Here is a 25,119-nt window from a genome sequence, read left to right on the forward strand (position 1 = left end):
TGACGGCTCAGAGCCTGGAGCCTGCTTCAGATTCTATGTCTCCCTCTCTCTCTGCTCCTCCCATGCTCATGCTTGCGCGCGCTCTCTCTCTCTCTCTCAAAAATAAAAACATTAAAAAAAACCTGAAACACAATATTCAAATATAAGGAAGATAAAGACAACTCTGGAAAATGACCACCACAGATTTTTATTTAATTAAAAATATTATACATGTTGTTGCATTTTCATGGAAAATAATGAGTTAAAAAACACCAACAGTGTTAGTTTTTAGAAACTTTCATCACCCCGTTCTGCCACCTGCTGCTTTTTTCTGTCCATGGCATGAACCATGTGTTAGGAATTGGGGCCCTTGTGAAACTAGAGCTTCCTTGAAGTTCATACCTACAAGACCCCTGGAGTGAGCCATTTTCTTGAGGTTGGTGTTCTATTGAGTTACATCAGATACACCAGTCTGGACTCCCTTGCAAACCTTTGAAAGGAGCTAACATAAAAGCCCAAAGCACATGTCAACACCAATTCAGCTCAACGTGTCTATAAGAATCAGTTATGACCTCATCCAGTTTCCAAGCCAGTTACCAAGTGACTTTGTATTCTACCTGGTGTATTAGTGTCCTGAGCCCCTCCATAAAACTTCCCCTGAACCCATGGTGGGAAGACACTGCCATATAGTGTTTATATTAAAACCATCAGCAAATACACAAAAGCACATGTGGCCCCCATGCACAATACTATCAAATAAAAAAAATACATATTGGTACAATACAACCTTTGGAATCACTGGCTAAAATATAGCCATGTGAGTATTTTTAAAGTCTTCATGTAATTCCACATTTAAGAAAAATAACAGCACAAAACTTTAACTTGAAAACATCACTTCAGCTATAAACTTCTCATGTGTAAATACAAAGTGTGTACAATATCATCCTCTCCCTAACTCTCTTCCTTTGTATTCTTTGGACAGCACCACCCCCTAACCCATATCCTTCACCTACAACATAAGACTGCATCCCTATATTGCTCCCGAGTGATGCTTTTACTAAAATTGGATCTGATGTGACAGAAACATCCTGGCTCTGTTTTCCTGCACCTTTGCTTCAAATTGTAGTACACTTCATCTGGATTTTGCATCCAGCTTTATATTAAAGAGAGATGAATCCCCCCCCAAAATACACAAATATGCAACATAGCTGGATAGCAAAAAGTTAGAATTGCCTCAGCTCTTAGAAATTGGACAATGTTCTTCCTTCTTCATAACGGTGTGTCAATTGATGGGAATAAAATAAGGCTGAAATTGCTTTTCACATTCTGGCTCTGTTGGGGGCATTTTCACATAGACCCCTGTAGTAAGAGGGCTTCTTTTCTTTAGCTGCCAAATGCAAAAAAGGAAACAGTAATTATTATTGAGAAATACAGAAGCCATTTCTAGACATAATAGGACTCATCAAATACTGGGTCCCTATCCTGTTGAAAAATGAATGTTCACCACATACAGAATTATAAGCCCCAGAAGATTTTCTTGATTCAGCTATTACAACTCACTTTAGGTAAATAACTCTGTGCTATTGATGTAAAATGGCAATCATTTTCCCTGACTGCAAGAGAGGAGTAAGAGACTTTGAGAAAGCTTTAAAAAGGACACCCAAAATGCCTATGGTGATCGACCACATCTTATCTGTGAGGGGAGGAGCTTGATAAGATAATAAACTTCAGTTACTCTGTTCAAGAGCTGTATTTCTCATATCCACTCCTCATATACTCTTTATAACTTTTTGCCTCACAATAGTGCCCATTTTTTATCACCTCCGTAAATTGAGATTCTGTGTCCATGTGGCAGTTTCTAGAAAATGAGGTAAGAAGAATCTACAGCAATTGAACAGGTTGAGTAGAGGATCTTGGAATCCAGTGAGGGGTAAGGGGAGGGAGAGAAGGAGAGGGAGGGGAAGACAGGAAGCCAGGGAGAGAAAGAGAAGCAGGGAAGAGGTTTGTGTTGACAAAAGCAAGCCATAGACAGAGGTAGATGAAAGGAACCACCAAAAAGAAATCCCGATAGGAGGCCTGAATCCATATTTCCATCTCTTCCACCAACACTGCAATAAATAAAACCTTGTATTCTCATTCACTGGTCTAGAGGGGAGAGCAAGACTCTCCATTTGAGCAGACTGGATAACAGGGAGCCCTGGACAGGTATTGGGTGGACAGCTACAGCTTGGACAAGGAAGGCACAAGCAGGGTGGCACCAAGAGATGGCTTCCAGGTGAAGTGGAGTGACATGAAGGGGGAGACTAAAATCCATCCAGTGGTCTTCTATAGCAGCATTTTGTCCAACTTAATCTTACATTTCAGGGTTATGAAGTACAATTGTCTTGAAGATAAAGTGCAAAACAGCTGCCCCGTGTTGTTCAAATGGTTACTCAAACTGAAACCCTGTTCAGAAGCACACAAACATTCAATGTCAAACACACTCATCTGAAATGTTAGTCATCCTGAAACCTCAAAGGCCAATGCCAAGGGTTCTAGCGTGTTCTTTACCACTGCCCTTCCTTTACCACTGTTCTGCATTTATTGCTTCATCTCCAGAAAACCAAACTCAACAGCATCATTCGGTCAGTTGCTATCACTGGAGGCATCCCCACCAGAAGTGTTGTGTTGTCAGCATTGCACTCACCATTTTGCTCAAAGAAACAGCTGTGATAAGGAAGCTATAAAAAAACAATCCTGAACTGACTGCTGCGAGAATCCAGAGGAGGAAGTCAGAATCTGGGCAAGGTTCAGGATCTGCAACAGAAGACAAAGCACAGCTTCCTTGAGACTCTCTTTAAACTTAAGGGCCCTACTCCCCCCCCCCCCCACCCATTAGTGAAAAAAAAGAGCTTCCAGACCTTGGTGTCCACCCCTAAGTAAGTCTGACTGCTGGGGGCCACTTCTACAGGAATGTCCTATCAAAGGCCCAAAGTCAAATTTTACAATGCTTATCACTCCAGAGTAAGTGCCCCCAACCTCCAGTAGAGAAAAACACTATCCCCAACCCATTTTAGTTTTAGTCAGAACGCTGTTTGGGTCACCACCCATTAACCAGACTCCCATGCAGTATGCCAAAGAACTCTTAAAGAGAATTTCCATAATCCTAAAAATGAACCACCTGAAGTTGAGGAACAAAACTGTTTTCATGCAAAGAAGACAGCAATGCAAAAGGTGTAAGCTTAGTGATAAGGTTTTGCTCACCGATGACATAAATCTGGGTTCCATTGCCCATGCCTGCATAGTAGGGTGGTGGGTACATGAGCTCCACCTTGCAGATGTAGAGTCCTGTGTCCATGGCCCTCAACCCTTGGATGGTGAGGTTCACTTTGTTTCCGCTGGAGATGCCAGTGCAGGTGGAATCATCTAGGAAGGCCAACTCATTCTCCACTGTGTATGTCGCAGCACAGACTTCAGTCATCTGGCTGCCAGTCTGCCTCAGCACAGTCACTCGGACTTCGGCGGCATTGCCTGAAGACCCATATTCACACACGAAGCTGGCGACACCTCGGCTGCTGGCCAGCACCACTGCAGGCTGGGCCACATGCATCCCTAACAAGGGAAAATTAGAGGGAACTCAGTGAACTCCTGCTCACCGGCGACCAGGCTCAGGCAAAATCTCTGGCTGAGGGAAGTGGATCTTTGATGGACACTCTCCAGCTTCACCTTCCAGTCCTTCCCTCCCTTCAGCCAATACTCTTCATCCCTTCCCTTCTCTCCCCATCCATCCCCTCCATCACTCAGCTGACTTCCAGCCCATCTCCATGATGGTGTTTCCTTACAGAACAGAGTTTCTTGAAGGCAGTTGGTTGTAGCAGGAAGAACATTGATGTGACAAACTGAAGGCCAGGCCCTACCATGAAATATACTTGATTTGGGGTGAGTCATGCCTCCCCTATAGCCTTCATTTTCCTTCACATGTACTAAGAGAGGATTAGGTCAGATGAGAACAGAGTGCCTTCCACCTCTGATATTCTATGGTTATCACAGAACTACAGGAACTTTAATGAGCAGCAGGGGAAATTTTGGAGGTTGAGGTACAGAATTTCACCTTACCTCTCAATGCATACGTCACAAACCTCTGCCTATATTTACCTGGCCAGAGAGGCTGAGCCCCAGGTCACTGCACCGGACGTCACCTTTCCTAGCGTTATTATCAGAAGGAGGGACGCTGCTAGATGAAGGAAGCCACAGAGCAGAGGGCACCGGGTCGTTTCCTCTCTAGGTTGAGGCAACCCTGCTATTAACTTCTGTGGGCTTCCCCTGACGCCACCACCACCTCTTCCGCCACTCTCTCCTCCACTTGAACACTCTCGTGCTCCTTTGTTCTTTCTCCCTCTGGCTTCTACAGGATAAAGGAAGCCAGCTCTCCATTCAAAAAGGCTTGCATCATCTAAAAAAAACTTTAGCTTCATGTCAAACTACCTTCCTGCAACTAACTCAGCCCCTCTCCAGTCGATCATACAAGTGACACTCAACACTTGGATGAACCATGCCACTAATTAATTCTGCTCAAACACTTTGATGCCTTGCATACCATTGACTGCAAAAACAAATGAAATAAGTGGCATTTATGTCCTCTATGATCTAATCCCAACCTATCACTCCAGTCTGAGTTTCCAGGACACCTCTTCCTATGTATAAATGACTCTATAGAAATCGCTCTATCACTAGTCCTTTCTCCCAAGTACCTGAACTGGACAACGTCTGTCCTTACAAGAGAGAACAACATGGTAGCAGCCCTTGCCAGAATTAATCCAGCAGCCCTGGCTGGCTAGATAACAGTCTTCTTCCCCAACCCTCATCTCAGTCTGTCAGAGCATCCCCTGAACATCCTCTGAGCATCTTTTGCACTGTTATAAATCCGTCACAGTATTTAATCAAGTTCTATCCTGTATTAAAGGTTTTTTGCGCACTAATTTGCAGCTTCCGCCTTTGGCTTATAACTCCTAGGAGCGGCCATTATAATCTGCCCATATGAGCACCCAATAATCTCTGTTGTATTGATGCTAAGCCTAAAGACCAAGTTTCCTGCCCTCCCCCCAACCCCCAGGCCAATTCCCAATTATCACCAGTAAATCTGGTCACACTCGATTTTTCAGTGGGAGAATCTCAGTAACAGGTAGAGATAAATTTTCTACAAAGTAAAGGTAATTACTTCTAAGAGTATTTAATCTTTACATGTTCAAAACATGTAGAATAAGATAATGTATATAAATATTTCTTATAATATTATTGGTAATAATTTAATTATGGAATACCCTTGAGCATCCAAGATATACCGTACAAACCACATGGTTTCTTAACTGATATGGTCTAGAGAGAGAGAAGGTTGAAATTCAGTGAGAATGCTCATCATTTTATATGTAGCAAACCTAGAATCAACCTGTAAAGAGCTTTATTTCATCTGAAAACTGGGGAATCTGCATCTGAAATCCACAGATAGGTCAGGTGGCAATTAAGTATCTTAGGTTAAACAGACTGATGGTGTTCTTTCTTCTCTTCTTCCTTTTCTTTCTTTCTTTCTCTTTGTGTGTGTGTGTGTGTGTGTGTGTGTGTGTGTGTGTGTGTGTGTGTGTTATGGTTTCAAACTGCTTTCATTTTTTAAATAATTAGCTAACTAGTTTATAGAATTGACTGAAGACCTTAAGACTTTGAATTGAGTAAAGAAGGCTTAAATTTTAAATAAGCCGATTCATTTATAGAAGTGAATTCGAGGATCTTAAAATCTCAAATTGGGTAGGAAAGAAACTTGATATGTTTTGCTTAAATCAATGTTTTTGAAAAAGGAAAATCTTGAGCTCACCCTGATTCCAAGCTCAAATATATTAAGGCCTGTGGAGATCTTTCCTCTTAACTCACTTAACTTTACAGTAATTTCTTCCAATCATATAGAAGTGTATGAAATTGCTTGTCTCTCAAACCAACTCAGATGTATCTATTAAGCTCCTAGTCAGTGCCTGGGACTCTGCTATGAGCTGTATCTCTGCTCATTTGCTGCTGCCAGCTGTCCCCTTTGCTGTCTTGGAATACAGAGTTATCCAAGCCAGGAGTTTGGAGTTTTACCTTTAGCTTCTGGCTTTGTTATAAATCACTGCCCTTGACTGCTGAAAGAAATGAAACCCAGGTGGGAGAAACACCTCCTCCACCTTCATGCTCCAAAAGCCTCACTCACCTTTGGAGAAGACGGGGATAAAGAGAAGAGAAAACAGAGCAGTGCAGGGCCAGGTCCTAGAAGCCAGGTCCAGCTGAGCCCCATGCCTCCGGAATCCAAAGCAAGCCATGGCTTTATGGGAGCAGTGTTCAGGTCTTCAGGAAGCAGAGTGAAACCTTTCAGGATCCTGAAGCTTTGAAATGTGTTTGAACCCACACAGAATCAAGGACTTTATATAGTTGGCTTTGATCCCAGGTATGTACTATACATGTGCACACACAAGAGGCACCTGAATAGAAAGCCTTTTTGTTTTGGTTTTACGAGAAAGGAAGTCGTGGGTTTAGCTGTTACGTCGAAAAGATAACCTCAAACACTCAAAGTAAAACTGAACAAAACAAGCCAATCCATGGATGGAAAATGCACTCAATTTGAAACTGAAGCTTCTTGCTCACTTTGAGGATAAGTGGAGACTTGGAGAATTTCCTGGAGTGCAGGAGTCTCCCTAAGTCCCAATTATGTCCAATTATCTAGGCATCTTCTACCACCCAAGTCACTTCGTTCACATCTCCAAAACTATGAAGCTGCTGGTTCTGAGCCCTTGACCCAATGACAGCAGTAGTCTGTAGACATTATTAATAAAAGCTCTGTATTCACCATCTCTGGCAAGCTTACAAAGAAGAGTTTATTTCTCCAAGCTCCATTGAGCATTTTGTTGAGAGAAAATACCAAAATCACAAGAAATGAATGATTTTGCTTCTGGTTTGCAAATTAGGAAAGAATTCGGGTACTCTCGAAAGCCTTCACAAAGACAAAATAGAGTTGGAGACATTCCAGCAAACATCAGCCAAAATGATCCAAGAGATTCTTCCTTAAGAAGATGGACATTTTTTTTCTGAAGAGAATTTTTCAAGTATAAAATCCAAGAACTAAGGTTAAATATGACTGAAGTTCCTAAATGTATGAAAGCTGTAAACAGTACAAGTGTTCATTCTATAAGAGAATACTAAACATTGGGGCCACCTACCGTAAAACTGATGAGTTTTCATATACTTCAATAACAAAAGAGACATTTATTGAAAACCTATGCCAGTTCCATGGTATGTGCACTTAGATTGAATGGGGACCAGACAAAACACAATTAATGCCTTAAGGGACTTCTAGGAGATTGACATGCAAACAGACAGTTACAGCATGAATAGATGTTTGCCTATTCCAGCCCTTCACGGTTTCCCATTGTCCATATAGCTCAGCACAGCAGAGGAGGCTCTATAGAATATGGACCTAATGCCTCTCTTGTGAGCCTGTCTTCCAGCATTCCCACACATGACCCCTTCTTCCGTTTGTCCTTTCTCCAAAACACCTCTTTTGGGTCTCATCAACTTTATGCGGTTCCAATGCCTATTTTCTCCCAATATCTAATCCTCCTTCTCATCGTCCAGGAGTTAACCAACATGACAGCCTCTCCTGAGGCCTTTTTATGTACTCGCCTACCACCTTATATAAGCCTTCCAACCCAGCTGAGATGCCAACAGGCAAGAGCAACCTAATGGGCTTTTACTAGGGGCCAGATCCCAGATAGGTCACTGAAGATACAAAAGTGAAAATTGTATGTTCCTGCCCTTGAGAGGAGACACAGCAGAAGGAGTGGGAGATAGTTACACCCGTGATCATGACAGAATAGAGAAATGCTGGAATTGAAGTATCTTGCACAGCCATAGAGGAGCAGAAGCCGTTGGTTCAGCCTGTGGAAGTCAGAAAGGGCTTCTCAGAGACAGTAAAACCTGAGCTTATTATTGAGGACAAGAGCAAGGGCTGGGTATTGAAACAAAAAGAACAATATGTGCCAAGATTGAGAAGGGCATAAAGCACTCATTATGGCCAGAGGACAAGTATGGGAATCCACAGTAGGTGGAAGCTGATGCTCTTAGCACTGAGGGTGAATGCACCAAAAAGGAGCAAATTGGCATGGCTGAGTTCACATTTTAGGGAAATTCCTGCTTGCACGGGAGAAAGGATGGGGAGGATAAGTTCAAGAAGAAGTAAGATGTAACCAGGAAAACCAAGAAGGAGGCTATTGCTATACCCCAGGCAACCAGGAATTGACAAACTTCTTCTGTAAAAAGACTGACAGTAAATATATTAGGCTTTGCAAGTCATATGGTCCCTGTTGCCACTACTCAACTCCACTGTTATAGGGTGAAAATAGCCACAGAGAATACATAAATGAAAGGGCATGGCTATGTTCCAATAAAACATTATTCACAATATCAATTATACCCTAATTTAAAAAAAAAAAAAAAGAACATTATTTACAAAAACAGGTGGAGGCTGGATTTGGCCTGCAGACCGTGGTTTGCCAATTCCTGGTGTAAAGTAAGGCAGTGACAGCAGTGGTGACAGGTTCCTAAGAGGACTATTCCAAAGGCAGTGAATGCATAGAGAACACCAAATTTATGGCTTAAGAGGTACTGTCGTACTGTGACAGTTCAAATGTTTGTCAATTTTACCTCATCCAAGTCTCAAAACAAGGAAGGGATCATAGGTTTTCTCAATTTATAAAAGGTAAAACCAAGGCACTAAGACTTGAATTTATCCAATCCCCCATTGTCAGTGGTAGAGCCAGGATCTGAAGTGGGAAATGCTGTTCACCACTGCACTAAAGGTTTTAATGTCCAAGAGAACTAGATTTGAATCCTAGTATGAAGACTTGCTAGCTGTTGATCTGGGGCTCAGAGCCCAAAGTCTTCCAGAAAATAGTGACTACAGCTCAAGGCTGTTGTAAGGATTAAATGAGATCATGCATATAGCATGTATAAAAGAACTACTATGGTATCTGGATATTCAAGAAAGCTCATTGAGAAAACAGAGGTACAATTTCCAGGAATAGGGAAGGAACATAAGCAGATCAGGAAGTGAAGATGATGAGTTCCATTTGGGTACATTGAGTTTATCTACAGAATGCAAGGGGGAAAGACTCCAAAACGATTGCTAATATGGTCTGGAGCACAGGAGAATGATCTGAGTTAAGACATTAGTTTAGGCAACCATGAAGCCACTGATGAAAATTTCACAGGCAAGTTTTCAGGTGAACGCTCTATAAACATTTGTTAAATGAATAGATAAAGGAGTGAAAACAGTTTAATATAAGAAGACATGAAGGTTGTAATAGGAACTTTCAAAGAAGCTTACCAGGTTCCCTAATTATACTTTCATGAAACTATTTCTGCAATAGCAAGAGAATTCGATTGTTTTGAAAAACACTAGATAAAAAGAATGTTGGTGAAAAAGATATATTCTTTTCCCGTGTATCATCCCATAGATTATTTGATAATTACAAAGGGGAAAAGATAATGGATAAATCTAGCAGATACTGCTTTAACCAAGTGATCAAACTAAAGATCACCCATGATGAGACATTTTGACATCATGTGACTTCAGATATAACGCACTGAGAAGAACACGACACATCTGTAGTAGTATTGCCAAAATAGGTTAAATTGAATCTAATCGTGAGAAAACAATTAGGCAAATCCATATTGGGATCATTCTGCAAAACAACTGGCCTTCAAAATGGGCCTTTGCTTCTTCAAAAATGTCAATATCGTGAAAGATTTTAAGAAGAAAAAACCTTGAAAATTGTTCTAGATTAAAGGAGACTAAGGAGACATGATAAAATCCAATGTGTGATCCTTGATTTAAAAATAATAACTACATAGCACCTTATAGAGACACTTGGGGAAATTTGAATTTAGACTATATTTGACAATAGGATTGTATTAATGTTAAATTTGCTGAGTGTGATCATTTAACTGGGGTTTTGTAGGGAAACATTCTGTTTTTATATGATGTTTGCTTAAGCATTCAGGGATAAAGTCTCAGGATGTCAGTAAATAACCCTCAAATGGCTCAACAAAAATACGGGTGTATGTTTGTGTTAGCCCAGAGAGAAAAAGAATAAAACAACAGAGACAAAATATTAACAATTGGTGAAGCTAAGTGAAGAGTATATCTGTGTGTTCATGATACTATTCTTAAAAATTCTTTGCAAGATTGAAGTTTTTCAAAATAAAAGCCTGAACGCAAAAATTGTAGAACCACTATTACTATGGAAGGCACTATACCACAGATAAGCAGACTGAAATTTAGAGAAAGGAAGTGACTTGCCCAAGGTTGTTATTCACCCCCCCTTCCTTACATCCATTTTCCACCTGGGAGGCAGACCCACAGGGACAACTGGGTTCCCTGGCAGATTGGCTTCTGGGAGGGACCAGCGGATGGGAAGCACCTGAAGAAGATCCAAAGGAAGGAGGGCAGAGATCAGGATATTTCTTCTCTCTCCCAGATTCAGGACCTTATCTCTGGCAGTAACAGTAGCTCTGCACAGCTACAGCTTTTGTTGAGTACCGCCTGCCCCTTCTATGAGCCAATTCTCACTATTTCTTCCCCCGGTCCTTTCAGTATTGGGAGTGGACCACCTTCCAGGGTTGCTAGCATCTGTGTGCATTAACATCTTCTATTCCTGACCCTCCTAATACCTCTTAAAATAGTCCTTTTGCTGAATCTCTCATTTGAACCGCCTGTTTGCTGTAGAGTCCCTGGTTGATTTAGTCCCACAGCTGATAAGCAGCAAAAACTGGATTTAAATTCTGGTCTCATTCCCATCCAGCACTTACTTTTTCCCTATTATCTCATGTACAATAATAACATATTTATTACAGTCAATTCTGTGCAATTCTTCTATCTCACCTATATCAAATTCTATTTCCATGGCACTCACACATTCACCCTAGCATCTAACTAGGGCCTCCTTTGTACATAATAGGTGATAGAGAATTTCTGCATTTCGATTTAGGTCTCAACCCATTTTATGTTTCTGGCATCTCATTTCCAGCTCTGGGAAAAGGGCTAGTAAGTAAGGATTCAATCAGGGGACTGACAGATACTAACAAGCCCAGCACAGTGGTGAAGAGTATGACTGGAGTTCAAATCCTAACTCTACTGCATGATGTGTGATCTTAGGTACAGTTTTTGAACTTCTTTGATCCTGAGCTTCCTCATCTGTAAGATAAATATAGCTAATTATGGTAGCTATCTTATAGGGTTATTGTGATGATTCAGTGAGACTATGCCAATAAAATGTTGAAAACTCTGCCTATAGTACATGCTCAGTAAATGTTAGCTTATATGTTAAATACGGAGAAAACTATGGGTTTCAAACTTCAGCTGTTATATAAACCCTTTCATTATCATCTCTAATGGATGAGTGGTACATCAGACTTAAGCCAGGGACTGACTATTCTAATACTCACACACTTACTAAATTTCTGCTATCGGTGTTCCCATCAGTATCTGAAACCAAATAGCTTATTGTAACTCACATTAGACATAACCTAAGGATATTGTAAGCTCTCAGTTATTCAGTGGTTGAATACTCAAATGTCTGGGGGTACTACATCCTTGGATATTTTCATTTCAGGGTAGAAAGGGGAGAGTCGGTTTTGTTATTTACTTTTACCACCCCAACAACAGCAACAAAAAATGTTGGTGGTAGAGGAAATGAAAATAATTGGCTAAAATTAGGGCTCGGGGATTCACTGTGATTTCATTTCCTCACTATCTTCCTGTATCCTACTAGTTTGAGTAAACCCCAGACTGGTTTTGTAGTACTCTTAGTGGTTACTGGATTTGAAAGATCTCTCAAGATTTGCATAATTTCAAGTGATGCCTACAGTGGGTGTCTTCAGAATTCCAGATGAGATATAGTTTGGGTAGGGTAACTGCATTATTTTACTTAATTATAAAACTCCTCTGAATTTATAAAGCTCATTCTGAGATTAATTGGACTTTTCAGTTTTATTAAGCTTTTTTTTTTCCCTAACCCTCCTCCTATTATCCTTTCCCCAACTAGCTTACCCCAAAACCAACCTTTTGTTGAAAGATGTGCACCTGGCATTGACTGCGGTACATACTGCAAAACATCCTTTGCTTGATGGTTTCAGATGTAATGGGAGGAATGAAAAGTCTAATATTTGCATAGCCTGCAGTTTCAGGACATCCCATTACGTTGAGCCTATTATCATGCCTAATTAAGGTTATATACTCTGTTTTTGTGCTAATTAGCTCATCACAGTACAACTCCTTTCAAAATTGACTTCAAAGGAAAAAGAAAATCATCTACTCAAGTGATTGCTAAAGAAGGACCTATCAATCATCTCACTTCGAAAGAGAGCTAAGAGAAAGGAAACGATATGCAAAGTGACTGGAAAGAAATTTTAGCTTCATTACCATTAAAGGGTGAAAATATGGGCTGGGCAAGAACTCACTTAAATAAATGTGGTAGATTAATTTTCAGTCCCTAGGGAGCTGTAATCTACATCATAAAGTCAGGTAAAAATGGATGCTTCTGAGCTGTGGACCTTCTGACAGCCCCTCTGTGGGGAAAATAGAATAGATTACTGCTGTCCTTTCAGTCTACATTGTCACCTTGCTGAGGGTAAAGTGAAAAGGGTTGTCAGGGAAGCTAAGTTTTATTTGCTGATCTTAATGACAAAATGAAATGCTGAAACCACTTCAGTTGAAGGCTAATCCTATCTGTCAGAGCTTCACTTACGTAGAAATGAAAACAAATATTTTTGAATGAATAAATGACAAAGTCGTTTGTAGGAAGAATCTACGTTCCAATTGCCTAAGCTCCTTACTTTATATGATTAAATCTTTTTGAATATCTTATCTCCATTTATATATAATGGTCTCTCATTATATTTCTGATTTAGCCATTATCATCTCTGATTTTCCCTCAATCTCCTTAACTTCTCACACCTAAAAATAAGATTAAATTTGGATTGGGTTTTAGTCTTAATCCTTCACCCCTGTTGCAACATAGCCAACCATGAATAATTTGGGTGAGGGACTTTATCAAAAGCCAGGAATAGACATTTTCAAAATAGGTAACCTCTTTATTTTACAGATCAGAGAACTGATGTTGAAAGTTAATTGACTTGCCCAATATCACACATTTAGGGTTTATCCCTGTGCATGTAGATCTTATTTCTTTATCATCAAGAAGAAATAAAAAGAAAAAAGAAAAAGGGAAGGGTAAATAGTCTTGTATTTGACCTATAATGCACCCCAGCTCACCCCACCTGAATGATAAACCCAGAGTACACCTGATTCCCATTTGGAACAAGTTGAGATAGCCCAGGATTATTTCCATTTTACAAAAGCAGAAATGTCACAAGTCACTAATGTTTTCTTGTCCTAGTGCAAGCTCAGAGTGTGACTGAAAATTGTCTTTAATGCTGAATAACCACCCAACCTCAAAGAGTTACAAGCTCTCTCTAAAGAGTAACATTGGAAGTACCAAACATTTGATGGAATCCATTTCTCTAACGATAGTTGTGGCCTGTATAATCTGAGCTTCAAGAACTTATTTCAGTTTCTTGGTTACAGAGGCAATCACTGTTTTCACATTTTGAGCTGTGTTATTTCTAGCCCTACTGCCATTGTAGCATTTGAATGATTTCAGGCCATGACCTCCTTCACACCTCCAGTTCATAGGAAACTTTTATGTTCACACCTTAAGCATAGAAAAGGAGTGTCTTTGCTCCTTTGCAGTGTGAGCATTAGCAGCTATGATGGTGGAGAAATGTGTATTAGATAATAAGGAGCACAGTGTATTTGCACAGCCTATTGCAGGCATTGAATCCTAGAAGAAACGTTAGTTTTGCTCTCCCATTTTACAGAGGACAAAAGAAAGACCCGGGGAGGTGAAGTGATCTACCCCAAATTACATGCATAGCCTATTGGTGGCAGAACCGAAATGAGGCCCCAAAGTCCTTAACTTAAAGTCTCTTCTCACTATGCCTTCACTATCATCCACCATCTTCCCAAGACCTCTTAAACTAACATGTCTTCTGGTTTTAATTTCCTGCAAGTTTACAACTTGAAGCCCAGCCCCAACAAACTTCCTCATAGGTTTTTGGTACCGACAAACACAGATCAGCAAGTCAGATTTTGAGTAAAAATTAAAAATTACGGTCTTACAGCAATACCAAAAACAACAGGCAAAAGATGGAAGCAACCCAAGTGACCATCAACTGACAAATGGATAAAGAAAATGTGCTACATCCACTCAATAGAATATTATACAGCCATAAAAATAAATGAAGTACTGATGCATGCCTGACTACGGATAAACCTTGAAAACATCATGCTGTGTGAAAGAAGCCAGACACAAAAGGCCACAAATTGTATGGTCCATTTATATGAAATACCAAGAATAGGCAAGTCCTTAGAGACAGAAAGCAGACCATTGACTGCCAGGTATTGTGGGGAGGGGGGAATGGAAAGTGGCTATTTGATGGTACAGGATTTCTTTTGGGTGTGATGAAAACATTCTTGAATTAGATAATGGTGATGGTTGCACAACATAATGAATGTATTAAATACCACTGAATTATATACTTTTAAATGTTTAAAATGGTAATTTTATGTGTCCTTTACCACACATACATACATATACAATATGGTTATGATGATGGATTCAATTGGCATTAACCATCTTAGAAAGCATACCACTGGTCTTACGATATGTGTTGACCATACGTTTTGCTCTTCTCTGAATGTAATCTGGACAAAATCTATAGCCAAGTTGACTACACTCCAAGCGTAAAAAGAATGAACTGGTAAATGCATCATTAACTGGCTGAGGCAAGGGAGAAATGTTCTTGTTTTTCCTCATCATCTACAATTCTGACCACACATCACACTGAATCATAACCAGCAAGAATCTGAGATATGGATCATTTGGCTTTGCCTTTCCCTGGGCACAGTTTTCTAACAGGTTACTCAGTTGTGGAATAACTAAATGAGATGGAGAGAGGCCATGTAGGAAATTTTGGCTCAGTGAACTATATGATTCAAGCATGTTTTAGGAGAATATAATTTGAGAGCAGCTGGTTGCATTTAGCAGCTTTCCTTAGCAGGCCCCATACCATGGATTATGCTCTAAGAGGAAAATCTCTGTCCCAGAGCTTCATCCATGAGCAGGAAACTGAATAATTGCACTTACATGAGCACACCAGAGCCTGCTGAAGGCAGTAAGAGTAATGCACTGAAATGAAAACCCAGGGTCTGCAGTCTTTGTCTGGCACATACATAGAGCCCAGCTTCCATGCCCATCTAAGAGAATCCTGTTACAGAAATGACACTGACTTTAAAATCCTGAGGAATCCATTGCTTATCGTTTTTGTCATTTCTCAACATTATTTGAGTTCATTCTGATCACATACAGTTCTTACCCTACATGCAAACTTTGCAGTTCTGGTCATTTGTGTTATCTGGTTAAAAAATACTGACAAGTAGAATATACCACAAACATTTGTTTCCTGTCCTCCCAAAACATAAGCAGGTCAAGAAACATCAGTCAACTGTATCCCCTGCATTTTACCTTTTGGATATGATAGACAATGTGTACTGAAGAACATATGAGGTTGTTAGAAATTTTTAATGCATGATGATACAAGAAAGTTAAAGGAAGTTATGATTTTTCAAAATTAAATCTTTGCTACTGGAATTTATTATCCTGATTTATAAGACAAATTCAGGAACCAAGTTTGTGGTGATAAATATATCGAGCAAATGCAATTTTTTTTCTTATCACTTGGAACCACTGTTTGTATTTGAGAAAACAAATTACTTGCAAATCCTCTGACTCTGTCTAGATATGCAGGCCTTCTTTTAATTAGCATCATAAACTGTCTGTGTAAGTCAATGGCCTTTGTAAATCTGAATATATTCAAGGACTTCAATATCTCCTATATCAAAAAAATAAACTGGAAGGGAAATCCACAAGATTTTTTAATTTAAGAGAATGGAAGTAAAGAGGAAAATGAGAAGAAAGAATAAGAGAAATGAGAAGCAAATGGAGCAGAGAAAAAAAAAGACAAAGCAGAAACTTTAAATGAAGGATAATTTGCATATATTCAAAGAAATATCAATTCCGACCCATCTGACAGAATTAATCAACCATAAGAGAACATTGGTTTTGATTGTGGGTGGAACTTTCATAAAATCCCAAAAACCTCTTGAAATCACAAAGCCCCTAAAAAGATGCTCTGCTAGATGTTTTTATACAAAGAATGTGCAGATAATGTCATTCTAGTACTAAATTTAGCAAATAAAATGATTGTGATTGATAAGACTCATAGAACCAGTTTTAAAAGTCTTTAACTCAAATTACTGCAGCATAAATGTTTTTTTTTTTTTAAGTCACCAACTTAAAAGTCAGGAAACTCTTACTTAGATTTAGCCACATTTCTATGACACTGGTTAGACAATAATTTTTTATAGACTTCTAGCAGTTTGGGATGTCACCTAGATTGACTGCCTCAAGCCCTGTTGTTCTGGTACCCGGATTTCAATTTGAAGCTTTAAAGATTGAAAACTAATTAGTAAAATCTACAAATTGTTTTCTATAAGATATTTTCAATAAATTCTGAGACAATTGACCTTTACCACTGTGTTTTCCAGCAAACATTTAGCCCAGCTAAAACATATCAGGGGAAGATAAGATTTTCTCACACTCTAACTCTGATTTATTGTTTCAGGGTTGGTTGTAGCAAATAAGGTGTAAAATGCATAAAATGGTGACATGGGATTTAAGAGTTTTGAATTATAGATGTGGTTCTAATGCTACCTAAATGGAAATCAGTTTAATTATATAATCTCGCTAGTTTAATTTTCTCATCTGTGAAAATGAGGAGGCTCAATTAGAAAGAAACTCTAACTTTCAGCCCTAAATAATTTTTAATTAAAAGCATATTTTCCCTTCATGATATGTAAATGGAAAAAGCAGGTTAGAAAACTGTATTTAGAATATGATTCATTTTGTAAAAATAAAGTGAAAATACATGCAGAATTATATACAGCAACATGCTACCAGTGATTATAGAATTTTTATTCTCTTATCTTACCTCTATTTTCCATCTTTCTGAATGTATATGTATTATTTGTGACTAGAAAAATAAGATATTACAAGCCATATAAATTAAAGTCTTTATTGTTTATAGAACACTAAGTATATACCCGTTCATCAGAACTTGAACATTCCTATTTTGGGGGAAAAAAAATGAAAGAAGATTCATGCAGAGATTTGAAATATAAGATGAGTTTATACAAGAACTCTGGTTTCTGAAATATCAACCAAAGAAGGAATTTCACCAGCACAACGTATTGTAGCATCAACTTCTCTACTTTTGTGACCGCATTGGCATCACAATACTCTGAAAGCACTTCTTGTGTTAATTTTCCTAGAACATGGTGAAAAACATCGTATACATTCAGAAACACACTCCTTTTCCCAAATATAAGTAATGTGTTGGATATGGTTAATTGGACATGCAAATAAATGGATTATGTGACTAGTATAGGAGAAAGACATTAGTGCGGTAAATTTTAGAAGAGGAAGTAGTCTAAGTTATCCAGGCCCTAATATACTGAGATCTTGAATATGGGAATCAGAACTTTAAGGTCCATCTCTTGCCCTCTGATTGTTTGTGAAAAAGAGAAAGTGATCCTCACAGGCAGATGGTTAGGCCTGGCTTCATATCATCTGCAGACTTTGCATTCTCTAAGTGTATGTCCTTGGTTTCCAACTTGACAGAAATCATTCAAGACATACCATGCAGGTCATTCAAACAGATCACTCTCAGTTGAACATGGACTTCAGGTGTCGTGGGGAAAATCTGTCAGAATCAGATATTCAGTAATATAAATTAGACACGATACTTAGCATACAAAGACAGAAAATTCAAGAACTAACCCTAAGCATTTTTAAAATTATCTGGCCAATTCCTCTATGTCAGAATTCCTACTTAAAAGTATCTTTTGATGTGCTATGGGAGTCCAGTTGAAGGCTCCTAACCACGCCAGCCTCTTCCCTGGCAGAAGGAAGCAAGAGAAAGAGAAGTTCTTCTTGGGGCCCTACATTCAAGGCGATGCTCCACTATTTCACAAAGAGAATTCCAAGGAAATGTAAGGCTGACTGGCTTCCCACAACTCATTATAGTTAAAAAGCAAAACAAAACAAAAACTTTCAGTCATAAAAGGTTCAATCGCTTTATCTAAAATTGCAAATTCAAATGACTGCAGCCCTTCAAATATGTCGTCTTGGAAGGTTATATTTTTCCAGTGATACTGTCATTGTTCAGAAAATCCCCGGGATGCCACTTTTGGAATTATTCTCATTTTTATGGAGGGGGAAAAAATGCAGTGTCTTATTACTGTATGGTCATATCTTGGTGTTTTAACCACCAAATCCCTCAGATAATGAGGAAATTGTTGTCGGTGGGAGGGAATATCAAATTATTATTCATATAAATAAGTGTTACCTTTGAAGATGTTAGAAGGATTGTGCTATATACAGGCCTTCAAATACCAAGAACATTTTCAGTAATGGTGGCAGCACTAGAACAGGGATGAACATCTTAGATTCGAGTGGGAGTCATGACCCTACTCCATGGCCACACAAAGCAAGTGTAACATGGGGAGGAAGGCTGATTCTCTCATTAGCCATCACTACTGCAGAACTGCAGCTGATGGGGCGCCTGGGTGGCTCAGTCAGTTAAGCGTCCGACTTCGGCTCAGGTCATGATCTCGCAGTCCGTGAGTTCGAGCCCCGCATCGGGCTCTGTGCTGACCACTCGGAGCCTGGTGCCTGTTTCAGATTCTGTGTCTCCCTCTCTCTGACCCTCCCCCGTTCATGCTCTGTCTCTCTCTGTCTCAAAAATAAATAAGCGCTAAAAAAAAAAAAATTAAAAAAAAAAAAAAAAACTGCTGCTGAACTTCAGGCCCCTGGGGGACTAGATGGTGAGTTATGCCAAACCTTCGCACCAAACCTTCGCAGGGCACAACTTAAGTAACAGCACTGGAGCCCACAGAAAAGAGATTGTACACAGTGAGTAGAGCACAAAAAGTAGGACTCCAGGCAGATAGTAGCCTGATACTTCTTTATTCAGAAAGCCTGTCCACATACTGATGAGCCCCAGGCCCCAAGATACAAAGATGGAGATCAGGTCAGGGTTTCTGGCCCCAGGGGAAGGGCAAGACAGAGCAAGACACTCAAAAGTCTCAAAGCAGAAACTCAGTCCTCTGAGATGCAGACAAAGGGACTTAGAGGAAATCTAAGCCTTACCTGAGTATGGCAGGAGCCCAGTGGCCATTTTCCAAAGTGACAGTCCCATGGTCAGAACTTCATTGGATCTAAGTCTTGGATAGTGACTAATGCAAGCCTCATTCAGTGAAGGACTGAGAATTTTAAAACCCTTAAAACTTCAGTTAGGAAAAACAGGGCCTGCAGGTGAGGCAAGACATTTGGGGACACAGATGAAGAAAACTGATCAATACAGAGATATGAGACATAAATAGGGCTGATTGGATACCCAAGATCACTTTCTGAAGAGGCTATCACTCATAAATTCTGAAACATTATTTTAGAATATCTATCACTTTATTGGCAAACCTAACAAGAAAACTTCCATGCTTCCTTTTCTTCTGGGTTTAGTGTCCTTAGAAGAGTGCTATTGTGCTCCATGGATTGATGGGATTTTCTAGTCACTATTTGTTTTAAATTAAACTATCCAAGTTTAGTTGGGTTGAAACCAGACCGTGGTTTTCAAAGAGCAGACGAATTGAGACCAGACTATATTCTAAACTCCCCCACATTCTGGTTTCATTATGTTCTTGAAACCCAGACCAATTTTATGAAAAGAATTGACAAAAGTGGGCTTGATTCTTAGCAAACCTGACCCAGTTAGAACCTGACGTTGGACTAAAATCGGCTTTAATTTGGGGGTGCAGTGCTAACCGTAGAAGTGAAACTGAATATGTGCAAATGCGTAAGAACTGAAGAGGAGGAAAAAATTATTAAGTGATAAATTTATTAACCCAAATCTCCTAGCAATCAGTGGACAATAACTGGTAAGAAAATATTTCCAGATCTAAAAGCCCAGCAATTACCCTAAGATCATAATTCTAAAATAACTTTTCTGATTAAGTTCAAACTTTCCAAGAACATTCACCTTTTATCCGAAACCAAACCATGAGAAATTTCAAACTAAAAGTCATTGTAAACTGCTTGCATGAGAATTGTGTTTTCATGATGGAACTATTGAGTAATCATTGTCATTTACTAACTATACAATATTAAGGCAAGAGACAAAAAGTCACTGGGGCCAGAAAAGAGAGAAGGAGAGAAAAGGAAAGAGAAGAGAGAAGGGGTATGGGGATTAAGGAATGAAACAACGAAAGAAGAAAGGGAGGAAGGAAGGAGGGAAGACAGAGTGGACAAGGGTTGTTAAGACCATGGTTTCTCAGAGAAAGTCAGTTCTGACCAAACCCCTTGGAAGCAGAATACTGTTAATCTTAGTCCAACTGCTTCTCAGAAATATCATTTTTCTTGGTGCAGCATCTGCCATCTGGCGCAATCCTCAGGAGCTCTATCTCCAGGGAATCACAAAGTAGTTGAGCTAATATTGATACTCAGCTCCTGCTGTTATTATCTCTGTAAGCCAAAGTTTCTCAACTTCAGAACTATTGACATTTTTTACCAAAATGGGATTAAGCATGCAAAGGTCTTATTAGGAGAAGTATCTATGAAAGAAAATGGGGAGGGAGATGGGGAAAGCTGGAAGAACCATCAGATATTTATGCAAAGCTGGCCCCTAAGGGAAGGAGAGTGGGAGGGAAGGTTGGGTGGAAGCATGCTAGACCCCTATACAGTCTAGGAGAGGTTTGGCAAGAGTGTCAGTGGTCCTTGAGCCAAGGTGAACCATCTGGAACAGGCTTGCTTTAGAATTTTTGCCACTCAGAGTTATTGGCTAGGAGCAGCCCATGGGAGGCAATGCCTCAGTATAAACAGGGCTATGGATGTCAGAGTGCCCCAGCTTGGGTCTTTGGTCCATAACCCTCCTTACAGTAGGGGATTTGTGAGGTTTATTTTCATAATCCACCACTTGTGCCACATGGATCCACTTTTCCACTTAGGTTCAGGCAGCTTCTCTTCCACTTTTCCTATGAGCCTTTCTTCCTGAGGGAAAACTCAAAAGAGGGAAGTTAGTGGATGAACAACAACCCTCATCATTGCAATTGACCTCAAGCCCATAACGAGTCTTCCTCCTCTCCCTCCCCCAGTCTTCATTCTAAATTCCTTCCCCACATTCTTAGCTATCCCTTCAGTAGACCTAGGTGAGTTACCTCCTGATGTGACCCAAACCTTCATTTCTGATTATCTGACCCCTTGAAAATCATATCCTTCACAGTTCTGGGTAGCTACACATGTTTGTTCATAGTTAAAATAGGTCAAGAGTACCAGGAAACATCCAAGTAGATCATCTGTGTGCCACATGTAATCCTCCCTGTCCCATTGTGTAGAAGCAGCCTTATCTCCTCCTGTGATCATTGTCAATTACCTCTACCAGTGTGGTGAAACTGCTTTTTGCCTGCTGATCCAGGGACAGAGGACTCCGAGGCATCCTCATGGCAGCCATAATCTGTAGTTCTTGGGGAGTCTTTCTGTGTCTTCTAGCAAGAAAGTGTTCCTCATCAGTAGCAGAGACCGAAAGCACAAAATCTTCTAATGGGTCAATGGGAGTGGTGGTAAATGGGCTCACTTCCTCTTCCACCCCTTCATTCTTTGACTCATGTTCCCTTTCTACTGGGTACACAGCACAAAATAGGAGTCTCTGATTTAGTAAATGCATTGCATACTAAAGGAAGTCACTCCATCCTCCCAGAGTGTTTTTTCCAAGCTGGCACTTCTGTTGCTTTCAAAGGACATTACCGCAGTCTATGAGGCTGACAGCGTCTGGGTACAATATGTGATACAACCAATGGACCTGAGTACATTCCAACACCTCCTTCGATGTGAAGTGGATCCCCTGGTCACATGATATTCAGAATGAATACTCTGCATGTAGATCAGGCATGCTAGAAGTCCCTGGATAGTAGTGTTGATAGGAAGCTTTACAGGCAGATAAAGCAAGTCTTCCTAAGAACAGGCATCTGTTCCTGTGAGAATGAACCACTGGCCTGTCTGGGATGGAACAGTTTCAATGTGGTCAACTTGCCCCCAAGTAGCCAGTTGGTCTTCTAAAGGAATAGTGCCATATGGGAGGCATGGTGTTGCTAATAATTTGGACATTCATAGATAGCATTAGCTATCTGCACTGGTAAGAAGTCCATACTACTGGACGAATATGTTGCCTCCATTTCTTCCACCAATGATGAAGGCTGGCTAATGTCAACTGCCCAAATAATTGTATCCTCTTAGTTGTTCAGTGCCTCTTCTTCCATGGTGAATGCTTTCTGATGGGCATTAATGTATGAAACAAAAGTTTTGTGCTTTGTGCCCGCTTCCAAATGTTTAGCCTCAAGACTCTACCCCAGACTTCCTTTTCTCCAATCTCCCAATCCTTTTTTTCTAAGTCCTTTATCAGATGTCCAGGCCATCGGCCACCTCCCAGGATCCATATTCTCACTTTAGGCCACTTTACTTTCCACAAGATGAAGGAAAGCTCACAGATCGGTCCACTGGAAAGATTCTTTCCCCCCACTGTCTTCCAGGGCCATACTAAATGAAGCTATAAAGCAGCCACTGTCAACATTCAGCTTGTACGCAAGTACAGGCAGAGCCACCCATAAGCAACTCATTTGGCAATAGGTACAAGCTGGGAGAGAGGCACTGGTATGAACGTGGTGGATGACATGGGATCTGAGCCATCTGATCATTCAGCTTACTCATGGCCTCCAGCTCTTCTTAGGCTCAATCCCAGATATACCATTTCCATCTTGTAATAGACTGATTTGGGGCCATGTGACTTTATAATCTGGTGGCTCTAGTAGAACCCTGCTCATTGTTGGCCGTTCCAGATGCACAGTCACTTAGAGTCCCACGGTAAACTGTCCTATGTCTATTTGGGTCCAGTAACAAGCCAAGAACTATTTCTCTATTTTTCAAAAGGTAATGGTGCAAATGCCATGGCCTTACTTCAGAATCCCAGAGGTCTGCATTATGGTTCTCCTGCTAGAGTGTGGAATAAACTCCATACTGCATCTTTTTCCACCAGTGATCCCTTCTCCACCACAGGGTCTCCTGAGTGATATGACACAAGTGGCAGGGCCGATTGCACCACATTCTAGATGTGATATAGTATACTTCTCTGCACTGAACTGCACTCAAAGCTAGCAGCCTTCCATATCCCTGATACAGGGATAAGAGCAATATCCCTAGATGTGGGGTGAGTTGTTGCCTCTAGAACTCAGAGTCCTACCAAATGCTGTTTCTTTCTTTCTTTCTTTTTTTCATTTTCTTTTGTGTTCGTGTGATAGAAAATACAAGATACAGCAATTTGTCGTTCACTTTCAAGGAGCTATTCCAGCATGCCCCTGAGTACTGGACCCCTAAAATCTTCACTGAAGTGCCTGACCCTGAATCTTCATACCCACTAGAGCATACATGGTTTACCAAAGCCCTGCATACTAGTCACCTCTTGTTCAACCTGTCATGATGTCATCATGATATCATGATGTCATCTATGAAATAAATCAGTGTGATGTTTTGTGGGATGCCCAGGTAGTCAAGGCCTCTTCAGACTATACCATATCAGAGGGTGAGAAAAACATAGAACTGAGGCTAAATTGCAAGTGAATATTATTTTCCACCCCATGAGAATGCAAACTGTTTCCGACCCCCTTTTCTAATTACAATGAAAAAGAATGTGTTTATCAAAACAATGGCTGCCTACCTTGAGCCTCAGCCCTTACAGTCTGCTCTAGGAATGACTCCTTATCTGGTACTGCAGCTGTACTTGGGGCTGCTACTGCCATAGTAGTCTATAGAACTATTGGAATCCATCCAGTTTCTGAAGGGGCTAGACTGGTGAATTAAATGGAGACATTTAGATCTGCATTCTTTATATCTTTCATGATGGCACTAATATCTACCATTCCTTCACCCCAAGATATAATGTTTTGGGGGTCTACTATCTTGGATGGGGAAGAAGAAGGTTGGGAAATTTTAAGATTTCTACATGGCCTTCCAAAGATAACTCATTCCACAGACCATAAATCCCCTATAGAGGGTTTCTCCAATTTCCAAGTATATCAACTCCAATTTTGCAATCCTCCAGGATTCTATTTATCCCTTGGCTTCCATAGGCTCTCACTCTAACAAAGGATGCCATGATGACACTTTGGGACTCCAAATATTGATGTCATCTCAGACTCTGTGCCTATTAATTCTCAATATGTCTGGTTATTCCCCTTCCCCCATTTGAGTAAGTGGTCCTAGTCTCTCAAGGAAAGAACTGAAGGAATTGTCCTAGTGTATTCTTGCCATGGTGCTAATGGGTCCATCTTCCTAAGCACCTGGTCACCTCTTCAGTCAGCAGGTTCCAGATCTGAAAATTAGATCATTTGAGGAATTGAGCAAGGGATTGTGACCTTTTATGGCGGTAATTTTCCTCAGTTTACTGATCCTCCGCTGTTGCCTTTGTTTTTCTTGCAGTTGCATAGCTTACCAGGGCTCCATCACCCCTAAGAATGTCAATAAGCCCAGCACTGTGACTCCCTCTTTTACCATAATCTCTGGTATACAGAGGAGGCAACCACTGAGATGTTGATGCCCCTCTCCCAGCATATCATAGCCTTGACTATTCTCTGGTCTCTCTGATGGAATAGCATCCTCTGATGGTTCTTCTGGTCTCATAGAATATATCCATTCCAGCATGCCGACCTCCTGTTTTTTTTTTTTTTATTCCTTCCTTTCCATGTGCCAGGGCAACTCAGGTATTTCTACTTCATGAGTTTGGGGCACTGTGTTATCCAGTCTTCTAAGAGGCACCCCAGCAGTGAGTTTGCCACATCCCTTAACAACTTCAGTAGGGTATTAA

At 40.3% G+C, this 25,119-nt stretch overlaps 1 protein-coding gene across 8 annotated transcripts; it reads right to left on the minus strand.

The window, feature by feature from the left end:
• Nucleotides 1-164: 164 nt before the first annotated feature.
• On the minus strand, nt 165-21,945 carry CTLA4 (cytotoxic T-lymphocyte associated protein 4). 8 transcript variants are annotated; one of them, XM_019446290.2, is made up of 9 exons: nt 21,640-21,739; nt 17,853-17,916; nt 15,243-15,363; nt 10,368-10,457; nt 6,194-6,327; nt 5,280-5,334; nt 3,223-3,570; nt 2,666-2,775; nt 165-1,366 (listed from the first exon to the last, which is right to left on the minus strand). In XM_019446290.2, the coding sequence occupies exons 2-9, from the start codon at nt 17,862-17,864 to the stop codon at nt 1,262-1,264; spliced, it is 975 nt and encodes a 324-aa protein (XP_019301835.1). In that variant the 5' UTR covers nt 17,865-17,916; nt 21,640-21,739; the 3' UTR covers nt 165-1,261. The 8 variants fall into 8 exon arrangements, with proteins under 8 accessions (XP_019301835.1, XP_053761743.1, XP_019301832.2 ...); XM_053905768.1 differs by having other exon boundaries at nt 17,753-17,916; nt 21,640-21,698; XM_019446287.2 differs by lacking the exon at nt 17,853-17,916 and having other exon boundaries at nt 21,640-21,945.
• Nucleotides 21,946-25,119: the final 3,174 nt, after the last annotated feature.

Source organism: Panthera pardus, unplaced genomic scaffold, assembly GCF_024362965.1.
Source record: "Panthera pardus isolate Hobbes unplaced genomic scaffold, ASM2436296v1 HiC_scaffold_10, whole genome shotgun sequence".
Classification (NCBI taxonomy): domain Eukaryota; kingdom Metazoa; phylum Chordata; class Mammalia; order Carnivora; family Felidae; genus Panthera; species Panthera pardus.

Excerpts from the sequence above, each read along its gene's own strand:
- CTLA4 (XM_019446287.2), bottom strand. The coding sequence starts at position 21,930 with ATGCATTTACTAAATCAGAGACTCCTATTTTGTGCTGTGTACCCAGTA. Across the intron at positions 10,458-15,242 it reads GCAGGCTCTGGTGTGCTCAT|GTGCTTCCCATCCGCTGGTC; the intron begins GTAAGTGCAATT and ends GATCTTCTTCAG. Across the intron at positions 5,335-6,193 it reads TATCCCCGTCTTCTCCAAAG|ACCATATCAGTTAAGAAACC; the intron begins GTGAGTGAGGCT and ends CTCTCTCTCTAG.